This window comes from Equus caballus, chromosome 2 (genome assembly GCF_041296265.1).
Source record: "Equus caballus isolate H_3958 breed thoroughbred chromosome 2, TB-T2T, whole genome shotgun sequence".
Lineage (NCBI taxonomy): Eukaryota > Metazoa > Chordata > Mammalia > Perissodactyla > Equidae > Equus > Equus caballus.
Genome location: NC_091685.1, coordinates 88,175,122 through 88,192,301, shown reverse-complemented (window position 1 = coordinate 88,192,301; position 17,180 = coordinate 88,175,122). Strand labels below are relative to the sequence as shown.

The following is a 17,180-nucleotide window of genomic DNA, read 5'->3' as shown; positions in this document are numbered from 1 at the left end:
GCTGAGTATGAAGCATGAGACTGTATTCATATTGAATGTATACTATTGACCTTCCTTTTTGAAAATGACTGTAATTATCTGCTTGATAACACAGAATAAATTCTCAGCAATTATTAACCAAGTTGCCATCCCCATAGAATCTAGCAGGTTCTACAAAAGGTGATATTTCTTTGCCTTGAACTGTTTTCACTCCTTAACCATTTGCTGCTGTTGGGTTTACCCATCCCTATCCTACCTTGAACCTTGTAATACCAAAAATGTTTAAAAAAGAAAATGATGTAACAAAGACTTGAAAAGTTTTTAATGTGTTGCCTGGTTTAAGGATTCATGAAAATGTTGGGATGGCAACATGACATAATGAAAATAAACTAGATTTAGAATAAAAAGACTGAGTTTGAATCCTGCCTCGGAAAATTGTGTTTATGACACTGGGAAGTTACTGTACATTGATCTCTCTCTGCCTTATTTTCTTCATCTGCAAACTGAGGCCAATGATATGTTGCAGAGGATTACTCTAAGTATTAAGTTAAATAATGTATGTCTGAGTATCCACCAGAGGGTTTGGAACCCTGCAAAAGCTCAATATATTCTAATGTTTTTCCTGCCACTCCTTATGGATAAGAGGTACTCCATAGCCAGTTACAATACTATGTGTATGATAAACATTTAATAAATATGTTTCTGCTATCATTTAAACAACACTTGTGCTGTGCAGAATTTGGTTTTGAATCAGAGTCTACACCATTTTGATGCATGTTAAACATTTATAAGATGACAGCTAACCTTTTGAAAATACTATTTAACTTACATGTTCACAAATTCTACCCAAATAAGTAAAGAGCAGTAAAAGGAATCTTGTCAATGATAAGTAGAGCAGCTTAGTTTGACAAATCAAAGATAAGCTTTACCACCACATCCTCTATCTGAACAGTGTAAGGAAAGAAAACACACTCTCTGCCTCTTGGGAAATTTAATTGTCCTGTTCTTGGCAGGAAACTTACAAGTGTTGTATTTTATTTATAAAACTTTGCATTCCCAAGGGAAGATTTGCAACACATGGCTGGGTCCTCACTCCTTGCATTGCTCTTGCCAGAGTCCTCCCCAGGACTGGCCCTTCTGCGGACATTCCCAGCAGGGCCAGGTCAATCTGAGGAGTCCTTCCGGGGCCACGGCATGACTTATCTATAAGAATTCCCCCTGCGTCCTCCTAATGTGTGAATCTCTACCTACCGGAGTAAGGGAGCCAGCCTCTCATCTAGTTTGGCCCCTAGTCCCAGTCTGCTTATTCCTGGCTCATGTAACAGTAATCAATGTGCATGTCTCCCTCTTTCTCCGTCTCCATCTCCCCGATCCCATGTTTTCCCTTCCTCTCTGTTTCCATCTCCCACCCAGCTTCATGTTTCTTAATCTTTCTGTATTTCTCTCTGTCTCTATACACACACATGCATGTGCACACATGCACATGTACAAACCTCAGTAACATATACTGGAAACTAAAACAGCAAGTATCTTTCAAGATACCCTATGGTGAGTTTAGATTCCCCCCCTGCTTCTGATTTTTACTCACCCAGAACCGTCTCTGAACCCATATAGTCTTCAACCAGGTTCCCAGATGGGGTGGGTAAAACATCATCATCAAAACTGATGAGGTCGATGTCCCCTGGGGGCTTGCTTGGTAGAACTGGAACTGGGGGGCTGGCTGGGGGTCCTTCTCCCAGTGACCTGAATGCTTTGGCTTGTGATGCCACTGAGAGTCGGGGAGGAACAGTGACTGGCTTCAGCAAACCTGCAGGGTAGGTGGGGTTTTCGGAGGAAACAGATTTCTTCGGCAGCAAAGGCCGAGGAGCAGGAGTTGGGGCTTTCTTCCCACCATCAGGGCTCTCAGCCATGGGCCCTCCTCCCAGAATCTCATGAGTAACACTGCGTATAAGGCCAGGATTTGGTTTCTTTGGCAATTCAGGTTTGGTCACTGGGATGCTCCCTGCTTCTTGCGGTGGAGAGTGTGGGGTGAGCCCTTCCCTGGAGGCCACCTTGAGCCTGTTTTCAGTCCAGGAGTCCCATTCTCCAGAAGCTCTGTTAGCAGCTGGTTTGGGAGCCACAGAGGGTTTCCCTGAGGAAACAGCAGGCCTTGGGGGGAGTGTGCGGGGAGCAATTTCTGGTTTCTTGGGTAGTCCCGAGGTTTCTGTATTTGTCTGATCCTCAAATGCTTTGATCTTTGAAACAATACTATTTTGGCTTCGTTCTGTGTTCATGATGTTCATCACTGCCTGACTATCCAAGTCGTTGGTACTGTCGAGCAGAGACTGGGGCCGGCTTGGGGATGACTCCTCTTCTGTGGCCGCAGAGCTGATTTTCTGGTGATTCTGCTTTTTAATGTGAATATCTCTGGCTACTGGTCTGAGGTTGCTTTTTGATCTTGGTTTTGGCACTGGACATCTTGTAGGACCAGAGTTTTCCAGACAATTCTGTTCTTCAGAAATATCAAAGACTATTAAAGGCGCCACATTTGTCAGATCACTGGCAGAGACCGCTGGGGAAGGCTGGAGAGGTTTGAGAGGGGCCTGTAGTGCTGACAGGACCAAGACAAACAAAAAGAAGTTGCTATGTTATAATTTAAAAGAAAAAATAATAGAAGATACACAGATTTTAAAAATATACATGTACAATACCAAGAGATTTTGGTTTCCTTAATTAGTAAAAAGTAATTTTTTTTACTTTTCCAAAGTAAAAATCTTCCACATTTTTCCCCATTGAACTTCCAAAATCAATGGGGAAATGTTTATACTCAGCTTTCTGCAGGAGTGTTCTTCAAGTTATATTTATTCATATAAGAAATATTCACAATATAATATTTTAAAACCCCATTAAATTCCTGATTCTCAGTAGACTTATCACAGGAACCATTTCTCTCTTGTCAAGATTCTGACATTTCTTGCTTTACTTTTCCAAAGTTATCCAAATACAATGCTTTTTAAAAGCCTAACGGGACAACCACCTTTAGCATCCTATCAAGTTTAAGTGGCTAAACATAACATCTTTCTCTATGGGAATAAAGGGCATCAGCAGTAATGCTAACTATGAGTTAAAAGGATGATGTTTTTGTGATATGAACTAGGGTGAGCCCAAGAGATGGGGGCTGCAGCTCATGAGAATGATCTATTATTATAATAACCACAGCAAACACAAATAAAGAAAGTACAGAGTGATCACACTGACTGGGAAGCAGAACTCAATGAATTATGCACAAATTGCAAATTATTTTAAAGGCTAGAAGCCTACTGACGGCTTCCCTAAAACTAAGTCAGAATTACAGAGGACAAATTACTTGCGTTACTTTGAGGCAGGTGGTTGTCTATTTCTTCTGAAAAGTCAGTCTGAGTTGCAGAAGTAATAGTACGCCTTGGAGTTGCAGCAGCATTATTATTATTTGTAGTGTTAACTTGAACTTGGTTGATCTCTTTTATGACTTGTTCATAAGATGGTGGGAGCTGCAAAATAAAGAATGAAGATTTTAGACATCTATGGGCAATAGCCAAGATGTTAACAGTTTCACCGTTCTTATTTTTGAACTTCATTTTACAAATAAAATGCAAAGAGATAAGGTGATATTTATTCACCTCAGCAGGGACCAGCTCATTGGGCGTCCAACGGCGTGCTGCAGAAGATGGGGCAAACCCCAGTCCTGGAGGTGGGGCTCCTGGAAACCACGAGGCTGGCCTCAGCGGCTCAGCTGCCACAATGGTGATCTCCGGGCGCCTAGCAGACAGAAGCCTCAGGGAGGTTTTGCAGGTTGGTAACAAGCTATTGTCTATTTGCGAGTGTTCAAAGATTCATGAAAACAACTATCACCCAAAAAAATTACCTAAGAACTACCATAGTCACGGAAATGACCTATCTGGCCTGGGCTGTCTCTGACAGGATACCTAGGCATACTTCCAGGGAGCAAATGACAGCCATCCTCCACAGCTGTGGCTGAAAATGTTACAGATGTACCCTGAACTTAACTCTGCCGTGGTCGATGAGAATAAGGACTAAGAAAGCCCAGTCTCTTCATTCCAGGGCTCCGCTATCTAGCCAATAGCACAAACATAAATAAATTGGAAGGCAGAAAAGTGGACTGGTCAAACAGAACAGTTTAGTTTTCTGTTATTATAGAGTACATACTCTGAAATGATGCCATGTAAATAGAATATCCTCTTTCCCATCACTCCATTTCCATCCCAATCCAAAGTTATCTTTAAGTGTTTAGAGATTATATGTTCACTTCTGGACCCTGAGGTGTGTGTGTATATTCCCGGTCAGGTCTGTGTATGAATTTGATGATTAATCTTTAATACTGAGGAGACATAGTGATTCAGGCGTGGCTCCTCACATCATTTTCTTAATCTGATTCTTCAGTCTCATGTTTTAATTTTATCTTCAATCTGATTTCTTAACAAACACCAACTGTGTGACCCTGAGCAAATTAATCAACTTCTCTGAGCCTCAGCTTTTTCATCTAACAAATAGGGATGATGATATCTGTTCTACTGTTCTCTAGCACTCCATGGAAAACAAAAACAAAAAAGCACTGCCATTACCAAAACTGAGTCCATACACACATTCTCATGCTAGCTTGTGAAACAGTAGAACCTGCTCTTTGATCAAACAACTGCATTACCGAAGAACCTCTGCTTACAGCTGTGATCTAACTAAATACTAGAGTTACTAGTTAAGAACTGTTAAGCATCATACATGCATTAATCCTTATGATAACCTTATGAGGTAGGTATGATTAACACCATTTTATACAGGGGGATGCAGAAGCTAACAAAGGCTAAGTAGCTTGCCCAAGTTGACACAGTGAGAAGGTAGTGAAGTCAGGATTCGTGTTTGGTTATGTCTGACTCTAAAGTCCTTGTTCTTCATTATTCTATACTACATTGTAAGAAAGGTGAAAGCAGGAACCATGTCTTATAAAATTCCATCCATTTATCCACCTGTCCACACTTCATCCATTCTACCATCTGTCTGTCTGTCTATTGGTCCTTCCTTCTATCTATTCAGTGACTCCCTCCACCCCACCCCCTTCCTTCCCTCTCTCCAACCACCCATCCAGCCATTTATCCATTCAGCTATCTAGCCAGCCTGACTCTTTTCCTTTCTTTATCCTTCCATTCCATTTTCTATCCTGTCATCTATGCATTTAGCTATGCAACATTTACTAAGTAGCTAGGAGGTACAAAGCATTTCTTTGAAGCAGTTACAACAATACTGCTTTACATATAGTAATTGCTTAATAAATATTTTTAAAATTGACTTCAGTAAATAATTACTGTCAAAAGAACATTTTCAGGCTTATATTGCTTCTTATCTCAAGCAAAATCTTCATCATTCAAACTTATAGATTAATTCAGGAAATGTACTGATGAGGCAAAATACTGTAACACCTTGCTTATGAAAGAGAAATATTTAACTTACTAACTGATAACACATTTGATTTCATTATCAGCAGAATATATTCCCTCTGTTATAAATATAACCATACCTCCTATCTCGATGAAGCTCACTCTGAATAGAAGTCCGAGAAGCTAGAGAAGAAAGAATAAACTGGTATAGTACAAAAAATAAGTACATTCTACACAGGCTTAAATTTTTATAGGGTACACTATTAGAAAAAGTTAACTTATACTTGACATCACATAGAATGTATGAATTTTTACATCCATAAGTAGAAAAGCAAATCAAAATTATCTTTTTATATGACAGAAAGTTAATTATAGTTATATATTTGAATTGCATTAGAAAATATAGATTTCCAAAACTCCCCAAAACACATTCCATAGTTCTGAAAATAATGTGAAGAATGAACAGAGAAAAGAAGACAGCTAATAAATATAAATTGCATGGGGAAAGCATCACGACAATGACATGAGATAACAATGACCAGAAAAAATTTACATATCTATTCTAATCCATATGACTATACTTTTGTAATATTTGTTTATAACTATTGCAAAGAGAATGGGAATGGTCAAATGTTCATCTATTTTCTAACTTTTCTAGAATTTTATAACCTTTACTTTGTTTTATTAACTAAATTAAGAGATAATAAATGCAAAAAGTGTTCAAAATACTTTTATAAATATGTTTATAGCACATATTATTGAACAAGAAGCAGTGACTTTTCCCTGAAATCTCAAACTCAAAAAGTTGATGATTTAAATTTTTTCCAAATTTTATTTTAAAATTAAAACAAGTCTTAGACAAGTTGGAAAATGTCACATACAGGATCACATATTAGACATATGTGTAATAAAGAATATTATCCCTATTTTGAAGGAGCACATTCTAAACATATCTCTAAAAAAAACCTTCAAATATGTACTATACTGTAAGATTCGTGCACCAAAGGGAATTTGTTTCAGATATAAATTATTTCTACCAGTTGCCTTCATACCTCTCCAATACTCTTTTTCAATTCTTCTGATTTGAAAAGGTTGAAGGTATGAATCTTTTCTTTCTTCCTCCTATTAACTTATGACTCTCTCTAAGCAAGGAGGCTGCCAAAGCTGGGGAGGCAGAAGTGGAGGTGAAAGGTAGGGATGAAATTTAGGCTGGGGCTGGAGCTGTGACAGCTGAACCTACGTTGGGTTGGCAAAGCTTTTTTCAAGAGCTAAACCAAGCTGAGGTGCATTTTGTCTACTGGAATGAAAGAGGACAGAGAGGCTAAAGCTCTGAGTGGCACGCGTCTGATTCGTAAGAATGGCTTCATTAAGTCAGAGGCTCACCGAGTGCTACAATCACATCACCACCATCACTAAAGCCAGAATCAGCAGACAGCACTATTAAAAGACATCGTGTTATTGTCACAAACATACCTCTTCCACGGGGCATTTTTGCTGTGCACTATTCATGAGTGCTAAGGGAAAAAAAGAAGGGGTTATAGAAGAGGAAAGGGAGAAAAAAGAGTGAACCCAGTTGCCTATGCTCTAAATGGAATTCAGGAGAAGACTGCTTTGCCATGCCATTGTTTGTCCCCACTCTGCACACTTCGACAGAAAAGAAAAGTTGATGAACCATAGTTTCAGAAAGTAAAGAAATATGCTGCGGCAAAGATATGTCTGTACAGACCAGGGCATTCATACACATAATCTCAGTAAAAAAAATCTACCCATAGTTTTTAACAACAGTGCAAAAAAATCTAAAAGGCATTTTGCAAAATCAATTTGCTACTTCAATAGGATTCAATTTTAAAGTATGGATATAACACTTAAAGGTAATTCAGTGGTCAATTTACATTCTTTTAAATCAGTGGCTTTTCACTTGATTCCACCCCTTCACACCAGAGGTCATTAGTAACAGGCCCCCCACTGGTGAGCAGAGTAGTATTTCCACTCTGGATGTAGCAGAATGAGGGGAAAGAAGGTCTCCCAATCATACTTACAGACCTCCACATCCTTTGAGAATCACAGCTTTTCCTTCTCCTCCACTGATTTTTTTTTTTTTATATATTTACTCATCTATGAAATCTCTTTTCTCTCTTGAACCTTACAGAACGACTGGCACTTTTTGTCAGTATTAAATACATTTAGTAGCTAGAAACACTTTAGATTTTCATATAGTGTCTCACACTCTTCCTGCTAATTTCTCAACTATCTGCTTAATTCATTCTCACTTTCCCAGATTAAACAGATTTGATGTATATGTTGCCGGGAGAAATCAATCAATGCCCACACAGACCAACATGTTCCTTTAAACCCTTGCCACAAGCTACTAGTCCTTTGTGCATTTCGGATTAAGGCCACAGAATAGAGGCAATATTTTCAGTTAAAGTTATGATATGATTTTACAGAATTATTTTCAAACTTTTCTAGTTCATATAGTTAAATTCTAAGTATAAAACAAATTCATATTCAGCTGTTTATAAAAGATTGAGATCTGGACTTGCAATATTAGCACGAATAAAGAATCCTCCTAAATTCCAACAGGATCATAAGCCTGGAAGGACCCTCAGTGATCATCCTACTGCTCACTTTATAGAAGAAGAGACTGAGACACAGAGAGGTTAAATGAATTATCCCAGGTCGCACAGCCCATTACAGGAAGGGCTAGGAGCAGTTTGTTCCTTGAAGCAGTTTAACTCCTTGCGGAGCCAGGAGAGCTGGATGCTAGTTCTGACTCTAAATGATTCAAAATTATCAATTAAATCATAGAAGAAATAAACATATAGAAGGATTATTATATTACAAGCATCTTTGCTATAGTACTATCTTACCAATGAAAATCGCAATAATAAAAAATAACTCACTAACTACATTTTCTTGAGCAAGATGTGTTTTACATGGTAACAAGAACATCCATGGAGTGGAAAGCTCAAGGGCCTCGGAGTCAGGAAGTCTAGACTCACAACTCAGATCTACCTTGTGAAGCCATTCAACCTCTCTGAGACTCAGTGTCCTTATTAACATCTGTAAAATGGGGTTAACACCTACCGTGCAGAGCGTTATTTTACAATGCATGTCAACAGTTCCTGACTTACAGGAGGCAGTGAGTATTAGCTAAATCTGAATTTCAGAGAATAACTTTCTCTTAAACAGTTAACGAAAGGAAAAGCATGAAATTCCAGCTATATCCAATTAGAACACTTTTAAGATCTTTACTCAAAATATTTAGGGGTCACAAGAATGAATGTAAAAAAAAAAAGGACCTCAAGCCTTTATTGGAACCAGAATCATTATGGAAGAATTTAAAATACAACAAGTTAAGGAATGTTGCATTAAAAATGTGATAAAGTCTTTCTGCTTGCAGGGGTTAGATGATTGAATCTGGGATAGCAAAACAAACATTTCAGTGGATTGGGTAAGACAAAAATTATTTACAAATTTTCTTACAGAATGGGCAAAAAGGGGAAAAAGACAAGGGATGACACAATTATTCTTCATTCAGTATTTAACATGGCATCACATGAGGATGACGTTTAGCCTTCTTGCCTAAACATTAGGAATAAACAGAAGCAACAACTAATTCTTTAGTGTACACAAAGTGACTGACATCTAAGAATTAAAAGACAACTGGCTTAGTTGATTTTTTTTTTTTAAGACATCTCAAAGCAAGAGTCTTCCCTTTGTTTCACCTCCTCCTTCCTCTCTCTGCTAGGCCCTGCGTCATCAATTTCTTCTTCTGATCTCCGTCTGATTCCTTCCCCACTGCCTGTAAACGTTTCCAAGCTTCCTCATCCTAAACAGCCTATGAAGATGTTCAGATCTCTTCTCTGTTTGACCCTCCTCCTTTCTCAAGCTACAGCCCTTCCTCTCCTTCTGTTAATCACCAAATTTCATAAAAGAGTGGCCTACCCAGCTGTTCCAACTTCCACATATTCCATTCATTGTTCAAACTGAACTGTGGCTTCCAACTTCAGTGTTCTACTGAAACTGCTCTCTCAAAGGTCACCTCTGAATTCCCGAGTGCCACATACAATGACCTAGTCTCAGCCACCTTTTGCTTGACCTTGCTGCAGCATTAAGAGCTATTTGTGGTTCGCTTATTCTTTTCAAAAACCTCTTCTCCCTCGACCTGTAACACACGGCTGTCTCTCCTAGTTCTATTATTCTCATCATTCTTTTTCAGCCTTTTTGCCCGTTCCTCCTTAGCTGCCTGCGCCTATACTTTGCATAGCACAGAGGCCTCAGGGTGAGCAAGATCCACCCTGGAGGATCTGTGGGGAGTCAGGTACAAGTGATAACCCCCAATAAAGAGGTCCTGAATTCCAAGAGGGAGGAAAGGTAAGAAGCCAGAAAACAAAAGTAGGAGCCAGCAGACAGGACTCAGAGAAAGGAAGCCCTTGTCCTCAGCAGGGCTGTGTGTTTTGGTCACGCATCTTTTGCCCTATGGCACCTTAAAGGCATAGGTGGTCTCAGACAGCAATGTTTCCCAAGATTCTGCCTTTGCCATCTTCTCTATCCTCTATACTTTCTCCCTAAATGTTTAGCTACTCCTAGGGTTTTGCCTAGAACCCTGATTAACCCAAATTACACCTCCAGCAAGAAATTCTTGCCTAAATTCCAGACCCTAATATTCTTTTAAAATTCTCTCCCTACTCCTTCTTCTACCCCAACCTCTATACCCCAAGGTCTTTAAGGCATGTAAAGTTATCATGAATATTTCATTTTTTTTTCAAGGAAGATTAGCTCTGAGCTAACATTGGCCGCCAATCCTCCTCTTTTTGCTGAGGAAGAGTGGCTCTGAGCTAACTTCTGTGCCCATCTTCCTCCATTTTATACGTGGGACGCCTGCCATAGCATGGCTTGATAAGCGGTGCATAGGTCCACACCCGGGATCCAAACTAGCAAACCCCAGGCCGCCAAAGCAGAGCACACTGAACTTAACCACTAGGCCATGGGGGCGGCTCTTGCAGAGCCTTTTATTTTAAAAAAATCTTAAAATCTTGCACCAAGAGCAAGTTTTAAAGCTTTAGACAAGAGGTAAAGTCAGAAAGTATGAATGCCCCATTTTGGAGGGAATTCTATTACAGCACTTCTATCTGGTATGTGGAAGTGTGAGCCAATCTCCACAGGCATTTATACAGTTCAATAAAAATACTGTGGAAGCAAATGAATCAAAAAGGACAGAGTTTGATATTTTTTAAACCCATCAGATGTCTCCACATATAGAAAATGGTTACATAAAATTTATATTAGATCATAGAAATTCACTAGGTAATCCATTTTTTTTAACAGCTTAGTTCTGTAAGAGAAAAATATTGTTCTGAGGAACTGATTTAACAATAAACGAAAGTTGAAAAGAAAGCTGAAAAACTAGTTGCTTGTCTGAAATGGTTTATTACTATACCTTAGGAGAAACCACTCTTGTTGGATCCTTTGTAAGATCCATCAAATACAATCATTTGCCGGATATCTAAATCATCATTTTAAATTATTACAGATGAAAATACAGAGCAGGAAAAAACAAACTTACTTCTCTTGATTACTGCTCTAATGGATGACAAGGGTCCTTGGCTAGAAAAAGAAGGAAAGAAAACTGATTACACATTCATTAATCCTTTTGAAGAAGAATCATTCATAATGCCAGGTCATTTCTGGGACACAACATGGCACCAAACAGCAAATTTGATACATTAGTTACTGGCTATCCTCTTTACAAAACACAAATTAAAAACTTTTCAAAATTGCCTTTGATATTTGAAATATATGGGAAGTGAGGAGACTGGTGAAGTATGTCTGCAGTGTAAATAAAATTTTGCCTTAAAATTGTTTTCATAGCTATCTACATACTTTGTCTTCCAGTAAAATTACAGACACTGCTTGAAGTCAGCCAACAATTACATGGTGCTCAAAAGAATTTTGGCCCCCTATATCTCTTTTGTGTTTGACATTGGAATTCCTGTCTTCTCCTATCAGATCAAAATAGATCATTTTTATAGTCAATTTGACCTAAGGAGCAATAGCATTTCTTCCTAAGATTAGAACTAAAAACATCTCCACCTAAATATAAAAGTCTCTGCTTGCTTTGAGTTTTACTCAATAGTTGGTTGGTCCTGGCTGCCTGTGACTATGTGATTTTTGGGCAAATCATAGAACCTTTCTGACCTTTTGTTTACTCATTGGTCAAAACCTTCTAGCTGCAAAGCTTCACGCTACTAGTTTGTGAGTTTGTTTTTCATCTTTATTCAAACCAGCTGGACTAATTGTTTTTGAAATAATTTATAAAAAATATACAACCTTGAAAGTTTAATTATATGATTTAGGAAAAAACCTCTTATTTGTAAAATTCTTCACTTTTTTCAGAGTGCTCTTAAAATTTATTCTTATTTTTGAATTTATGCTCTTTTTAAATTTATGCTTGTGGCAATCTGCGTAAATCCCCTTGCTGTTTGTTTCCTAGCTAGGATAAACTTCAGGAAGATGCAATAACATCAGTTCATTCTACTGGAGGGATACTTTAAGAATAGACTATTTTGCCAGACAAGAAAAAACAATTCAGCTCCAGGAGGTCTCCAATATCATGAGGCTAGGACTGCAACATAAAAACATAAGTGTTTTCAGCAGTACCGATATTTTAAAAAAGTTCTTAAAGGCTTTCTGTAAACAACTACTTGGGGAAAAAGTCAGTCTAAGGTAATAGAGAAGAGGTAGAGGCACTAAAACACAAACAGGTTGACTGAAGGTTGTAGGAAAAACGTCTTGGTGCAAAAGTGGAGAGAATCTGCGTGTTACTATTGTCTCTGTGGACTCAGGTACAATAATTAAAAGAGTCAGAATCAGCACTTAGAAGCAGGGCCAAAACAGCCAAAGTTCCATGTGTGTGCCCAGGCGGGCCATAGGGGATGTTACTGTGCGTCTTCATCATAATCTCCTTGCTCCTCATCTCTGATTTGGTGGGACGTTATTATTATTTAAAAACACTCTGTTACCTTTGTGAAGGAGGAAGATGTACTGACTGAGGTGGAACACAGCGGGTATTTGGGAGGAACTGTTCCCCCTTCGAAAATGATATGTTGAAGTCCTAACCCCCAGTACCCCAGAATGTGACCTTATTTGGAAATAGGATCATTACAGACGTAATTTGTTAAGATGAGGTCATACTGGAGTAGGGCGGGCCCCTAATCCAATATAACTGGTGTCCTTAGAAGAAGACCACATGAAGATAGAGACAGACAGGAAAGTGCCATGTGACGAAGGCAGAGACTACAGTGAGGTAGCCACACGCCAAGGAAGGCCAAAGGCTGCTGGCAAACTACCAGAAGCTAGGAAGAGACAAGAAGGATTCCCCTATAGATTTCACAGGAAGTGTGGCCCTGATGACACCTTGATTTCAGACTTCAGGCCTCCAAAGCTGTGAGACAATACATTTCTATTGTTTGAAGTTACTCAGTTTGTGGTACTTTGTTATGGTAGCCCTAGGAAACGAATACGGGGGTGTTCTGGGGTGCTAAGTAGATGTGATCATTCACCGAGCCGTATACTTTGTGCACTTTTCTGTATGTTATACTTCAGAAGAAAAGTTGGCGGGGGAGGAGAATGTGGCACAAAATAGAATTTTGACTTAAGTCAGCCCTGGTTCTACCATTCTCAAGATTTGCAGCATCATATTTAGGCTAGATCTATAAACCAACCATCAATATCTTATGTCTAAGACAGCACTTTCCAAACTCAAAAGTTTAAAGTTCTCCTTTAGAGGTTAACAGGTTTTGTGGTAGGGAAAATAAAAAACAAGGCTTGTGGTCAAACACATCCCCAGGGGAAGCAGTTTTGGGAGATGTTGGAGTAGTGTCCTGGCTATGCAGTGCATCCAATTTCTGTATCTCAAATGTACATATGGATGCAAAAACTGTGCTTTTGAAGATGACCCTTTATCTCTGTCTTTCTGCGAGCAAAGGCTACAGGTGAAGGTATCACTCTATAGTCTTAAGAGAAAGCCTCATGGGGGTCCTCCCATGAGGACCTCCAAGGAAGGATAGCCACCACGGGACAGCAGATATGGCCACATGACCACTGATTAGAGGAGGAGACAGGAGAGCCCACTGGTTCAGAGAGCTGGTTCTGAAGTGCAACTGCCCACATTCACTCCTGGTGCCTCCACTTACTAACTGGTGTGACTTTTGAACAAATTACTCAGCTTCTCTAAGGCCTTTCACTTCCTCACGAATAAAAGCAGGGACAGGGACTGGCCCCGTGGCGTAGCGGTTAAGTTCGTGTGCTCCACTTCGGCAGCCCAGGGTTCACAGGTTTGGATCCTGGGTGTGGACCTAGCACTGCTCGTCAAGACACTGTGGCAACATCCTACATAAAACAGAGCAAGACTGACACAGATGTTAGCTCAGTGACAATCTTCTTCAAGCAAAAAGAGGAAGATTGGCAACAGATGTTAGCTCAGGGCCAATCTTCCTCACACACACACACTAAAAAGCAGGGAGAACTCAACTCCCTCATGAGGTTATTGTGAAGAGTAAGAGGGAGAATACATTAAAGCATTTTACACAACACCTGGAACAAAGCGTGTGCTCAATAAATGTGAGCTGCTATTATCTTTATTCATGTTTGTTCATAACCCTTAGGGGCATCACAAACATCTGACAACACGTACAATCCTTGACAGGTTCTCACTTTGGGATCTGATATCATACAGATGGTAGTTCTAACAGGTTATGTTGTTAGAAGATTTTTCTCTTTGAGATTTACTTTGCTCTCCTCTGGTTTCTGTTGTCTGGACAGAACCTGAGCCAAGGCTACTCCCCGACAAAACAAAGGACAACAAAGCAGCATCCTCATTCCTTTCTAAGCCCATCAGCCTATGTCCTGGTCCTTGGCAGTTAACCCAGATCATCTGCCCTCCATTCTTCAAGCACCACGGCCCCTTTTTTTGGTAGGGCAGATAAAACCACTCGTGATGGGTGACAGCCAAAGACGCTTCCAGCAGGGAAACGAACGGTTAGGAAAACTGGCTTGCAGATCCTGGGGAGAACCAAAAGTTGAGGCCAAGATAGAATCGTCTCAGGTCTAATTGCCAGATGACTTAGCTTCCTCCAGCACTCTTGGGGGCTCCCTAGTTGTTCAGAGTCCCCTTCTATCCTTTCTTCCCACTCTTTTAAAATAAGCCTTTCTCAGGTTGTGCTGTAGGGCCACTCTTTACCACTGTGTTTGCATATAACCTTAGTTAGCTGTAAAGAAAGTGTTTTTAATACAGAAAATTACATTTTAAAAGTTTCTTAACCTAATGAAGTGAATTTCTAATGATGAGATTTCAGTGATGAAGATGATGATAGCAGCTTATTATTATGTGTGCCGAACACATGATCCATTTTACAAATGAAATGAAGCTTCGAGGTTCGGTATTGTGTTTGCAGTCACACAGCTGGTAAGTGGCAGAGCCAGATGTGAATTCACTACTGTCTGACTATAGTCCAGAAGTCTATAATTCAGGCTTGAGTGGATGGGTAAAAGTTTCTGGATGTTCCACAAAGTTCAATAGGTACACAAGTACCCCCAAGCATAAAGCTGATCCACAAAATTTCACATTGTAATCTCATCTAGACTCTGCAGATGCAGGAGAAAACAAAATATAAGTTGCTAGGTATGACATTTTAATGTTGTCAAAAACAACAATAAAGCAAACCACCATGGTCATTCTTAATCTCACTTAAGAAAATCCAACCTTTCTTTATATTTTGGATCATGTTCTATTTTTCATTAAAAAAACCGATTCTAAAAAATATGTACAACTTTCAAAGCAACGACTCATTTCCAAGTTTAAATTCATTCCCCCTGCCCCCTCTCTTTGGTGAGGAAAAAACTGTTTTCATAAGCCAGTAAGTGAAGTTGCTGGAATTGGCTCGTTTGGTACACAAATCAGAACAATGCGTGCCAGTGCCCATCATCATCACATCTGGTTTTGGAGCTCCTTCCATGTGCAGAAGCAACTGAGTATATTTTTAAAAATGTATTCTTTGTAAAAACCCTCAATAAAGGCCATGGGCATATCATTAAAGCACCAGTCAGTAGGGGCCGGCCCTTTGGCCGAGTGGTTAAGTTTGCATGCTCCGCTTCGGCGGCCCCAGGTTTCGCCAGTTCGGATCCTGGGTGCGGACATGGCACTGCTCGTCAGGTCATGCTGAGGCGGCATCCCACATGCCACAACTAGAAATACACAACCATGTACCAGGGGACTTTGGGGAGGAAAAGGAAAAATTTTTAAAAATCTTTAAAAAATAAAAGTACCAGTCAGTAAAGCCATTAGCTTAACAAGGAGTTAAGCTAATGTGATCTAGAGATGCAGCCCTCTGATCAAGCTGATAAACCTGCCAGTGAATATAAAGTTTACCTCCTTGTACCATCTTCTCCAAAGACTGTCAACATTTGGATTGATTCATCTCTATTTCCTAGCAGAAAGGTTTAACCAGATAGGTGTGATTTTTGCAGGCTGGAAGAGGTATTCTGTCTCACTCATTCTCTCACATACCCAATGCTTATTACATGTATAATATGTGCCAGGTACCAGGAATGCCTTGAAAGCACAGACTCTGGCCTCAGTGAGAAAGACAAATATTGCAACTGCCTTTCTAATAATAGTATACAGGAGTAGGCACAAGGTGCTATGGATGAAGAGAAGGTATACATCACTCAATCTTGGGGTCTGAGGAAAGGCTTCCAAAATGTGACATGTGTCTTGACTGAGACCTGAAGAATGTGTAGGAGGAAAAGTTCTGAGGAGGGAGTGTGAGAGAGCATGTGCAAAAGATGAAGAGTAAGGAGACAGTTGAGCATGATTTGAGCACAGCATATGAAGAACCCACGCATGGTTGGAGTTAGGAAGGGCGTGGAACTCAAACGCCATGCTAAAGGATAAGTGGGAACATGCTATAGAGTAAAGTGTTGATGCCAGACATCATCAGCCAGGTTAAACACTAAGAATCCATGGGTCAACGATATGATGGCAAAGGGTTTCAAAAGCAAGCGAGAATTTGTCTGGGACATCTCCCTAGTACAAGCGTTGTTAACTGTAGCTGGTCTGTAAGCACCAGCCATTGTGTTTGTGGCATGCCTGCCTTTTTAAAAGTATTTATGAGTAAACCCTGGAGTGCTGGTATTCTATGTCTTGAATTGTGGACAGATTCACATTTTTAGGAACTAAATATATGGATGATAGGACTAACACACTAATATTTGATGAGATAAATAATGAGTAGAGGTAGGGAAGAGAAGATAGAGACAAGCAAGAAGAGGTTCCTTAAAGTGCCAGAAAGGCAGTGGAGAAGTCTGGGGTGTCTTATTCATGCATGCATTTATTCACTTATGGAACTCTCACTGTGTACCTAGCATTCTATCACAAACTGGGGACACCAATATAAATAATATACAACCACTGCCCTCAAGAAGTATGCAGTCTTACTGACAAGATCAACAAATAAAAGATAAAAACAGAATATGAAAAAAAGTTATTTAAGGTATCATGGGAGCCTGGAAGAGGGGTGTCTAAATTTAGCCCTAGGAAAGTTGAAGAAAACATAAAGGTGATGTTTGAATAGAGCTGGTGCAGGGTTCTCACCCTTGGCACTACTGACGTTGGTTAAGGAATAGGGGTTGTCCTGTGTACTATAGTACGATTAGCAGCATCCCTGGCCTCTACCTCCTAGATGCCAAAAGCTTACTTCTCCCCACTCCTTGCCAGTTGTGACAACCCTA

General features: G+C 39.8%; 1 protein-coding gene across 36 annotated transcripts in view; it reads right to left on the bottom strand.

The window, feature by feature from the left end:
• Nucleotides 1-17,180, bottom strand: part of SH3D19 (SH3 domain containing 19) — a 163,185-nt gene that overhangs the window by 38,824 nt on the left and 107,181 nt on the right. For 7 of the 36 annotated variants that reach the window (XM_070261503.1, XM_070261509.1, XM_070261514.1 and 4 more), the window contains exons 3-8: nucleotides 10,957-10,997; nucleotides 6,861-6,901; nucleotides 5,528-5,570; nucleotides 3,618-3,756; nucleotides 3,326-3,488; nucleotides 1,568-2,569 (exon numbers count right to left, since the gene is read on the bottom strand). In XM_070261503.1, coding sequence (XP_070117604.1) covers nucleotides 1,568-2,569; nucleotides 3,326-3,488; nucleotides 3,618-3,756; nucleotides 5,528-5,570; nucleotides 6,861-6,876 — 1,363 coding nt within the window. In that variant the 5' untranslated portion in view covers nucleotides 6,877-6,901; nucleotides 10,957-10,997. Of the gene's footprint in view, nucleotides 1-1,567; nucleotides 2,570-3,325; nucleotides 3,489-3,617; nucleotides 3,772-5,527; nucleotides 5,571-6,860; nucleotides 6,902-10,956; nucleotides 10,998-17,180 lie in introns of all 36 variants that reach the window. The other 29 variants (XM_070261518.1, XM_070261506.1, XM_070261519.1 and 26 more) reach the window with 9 other exon arrangements.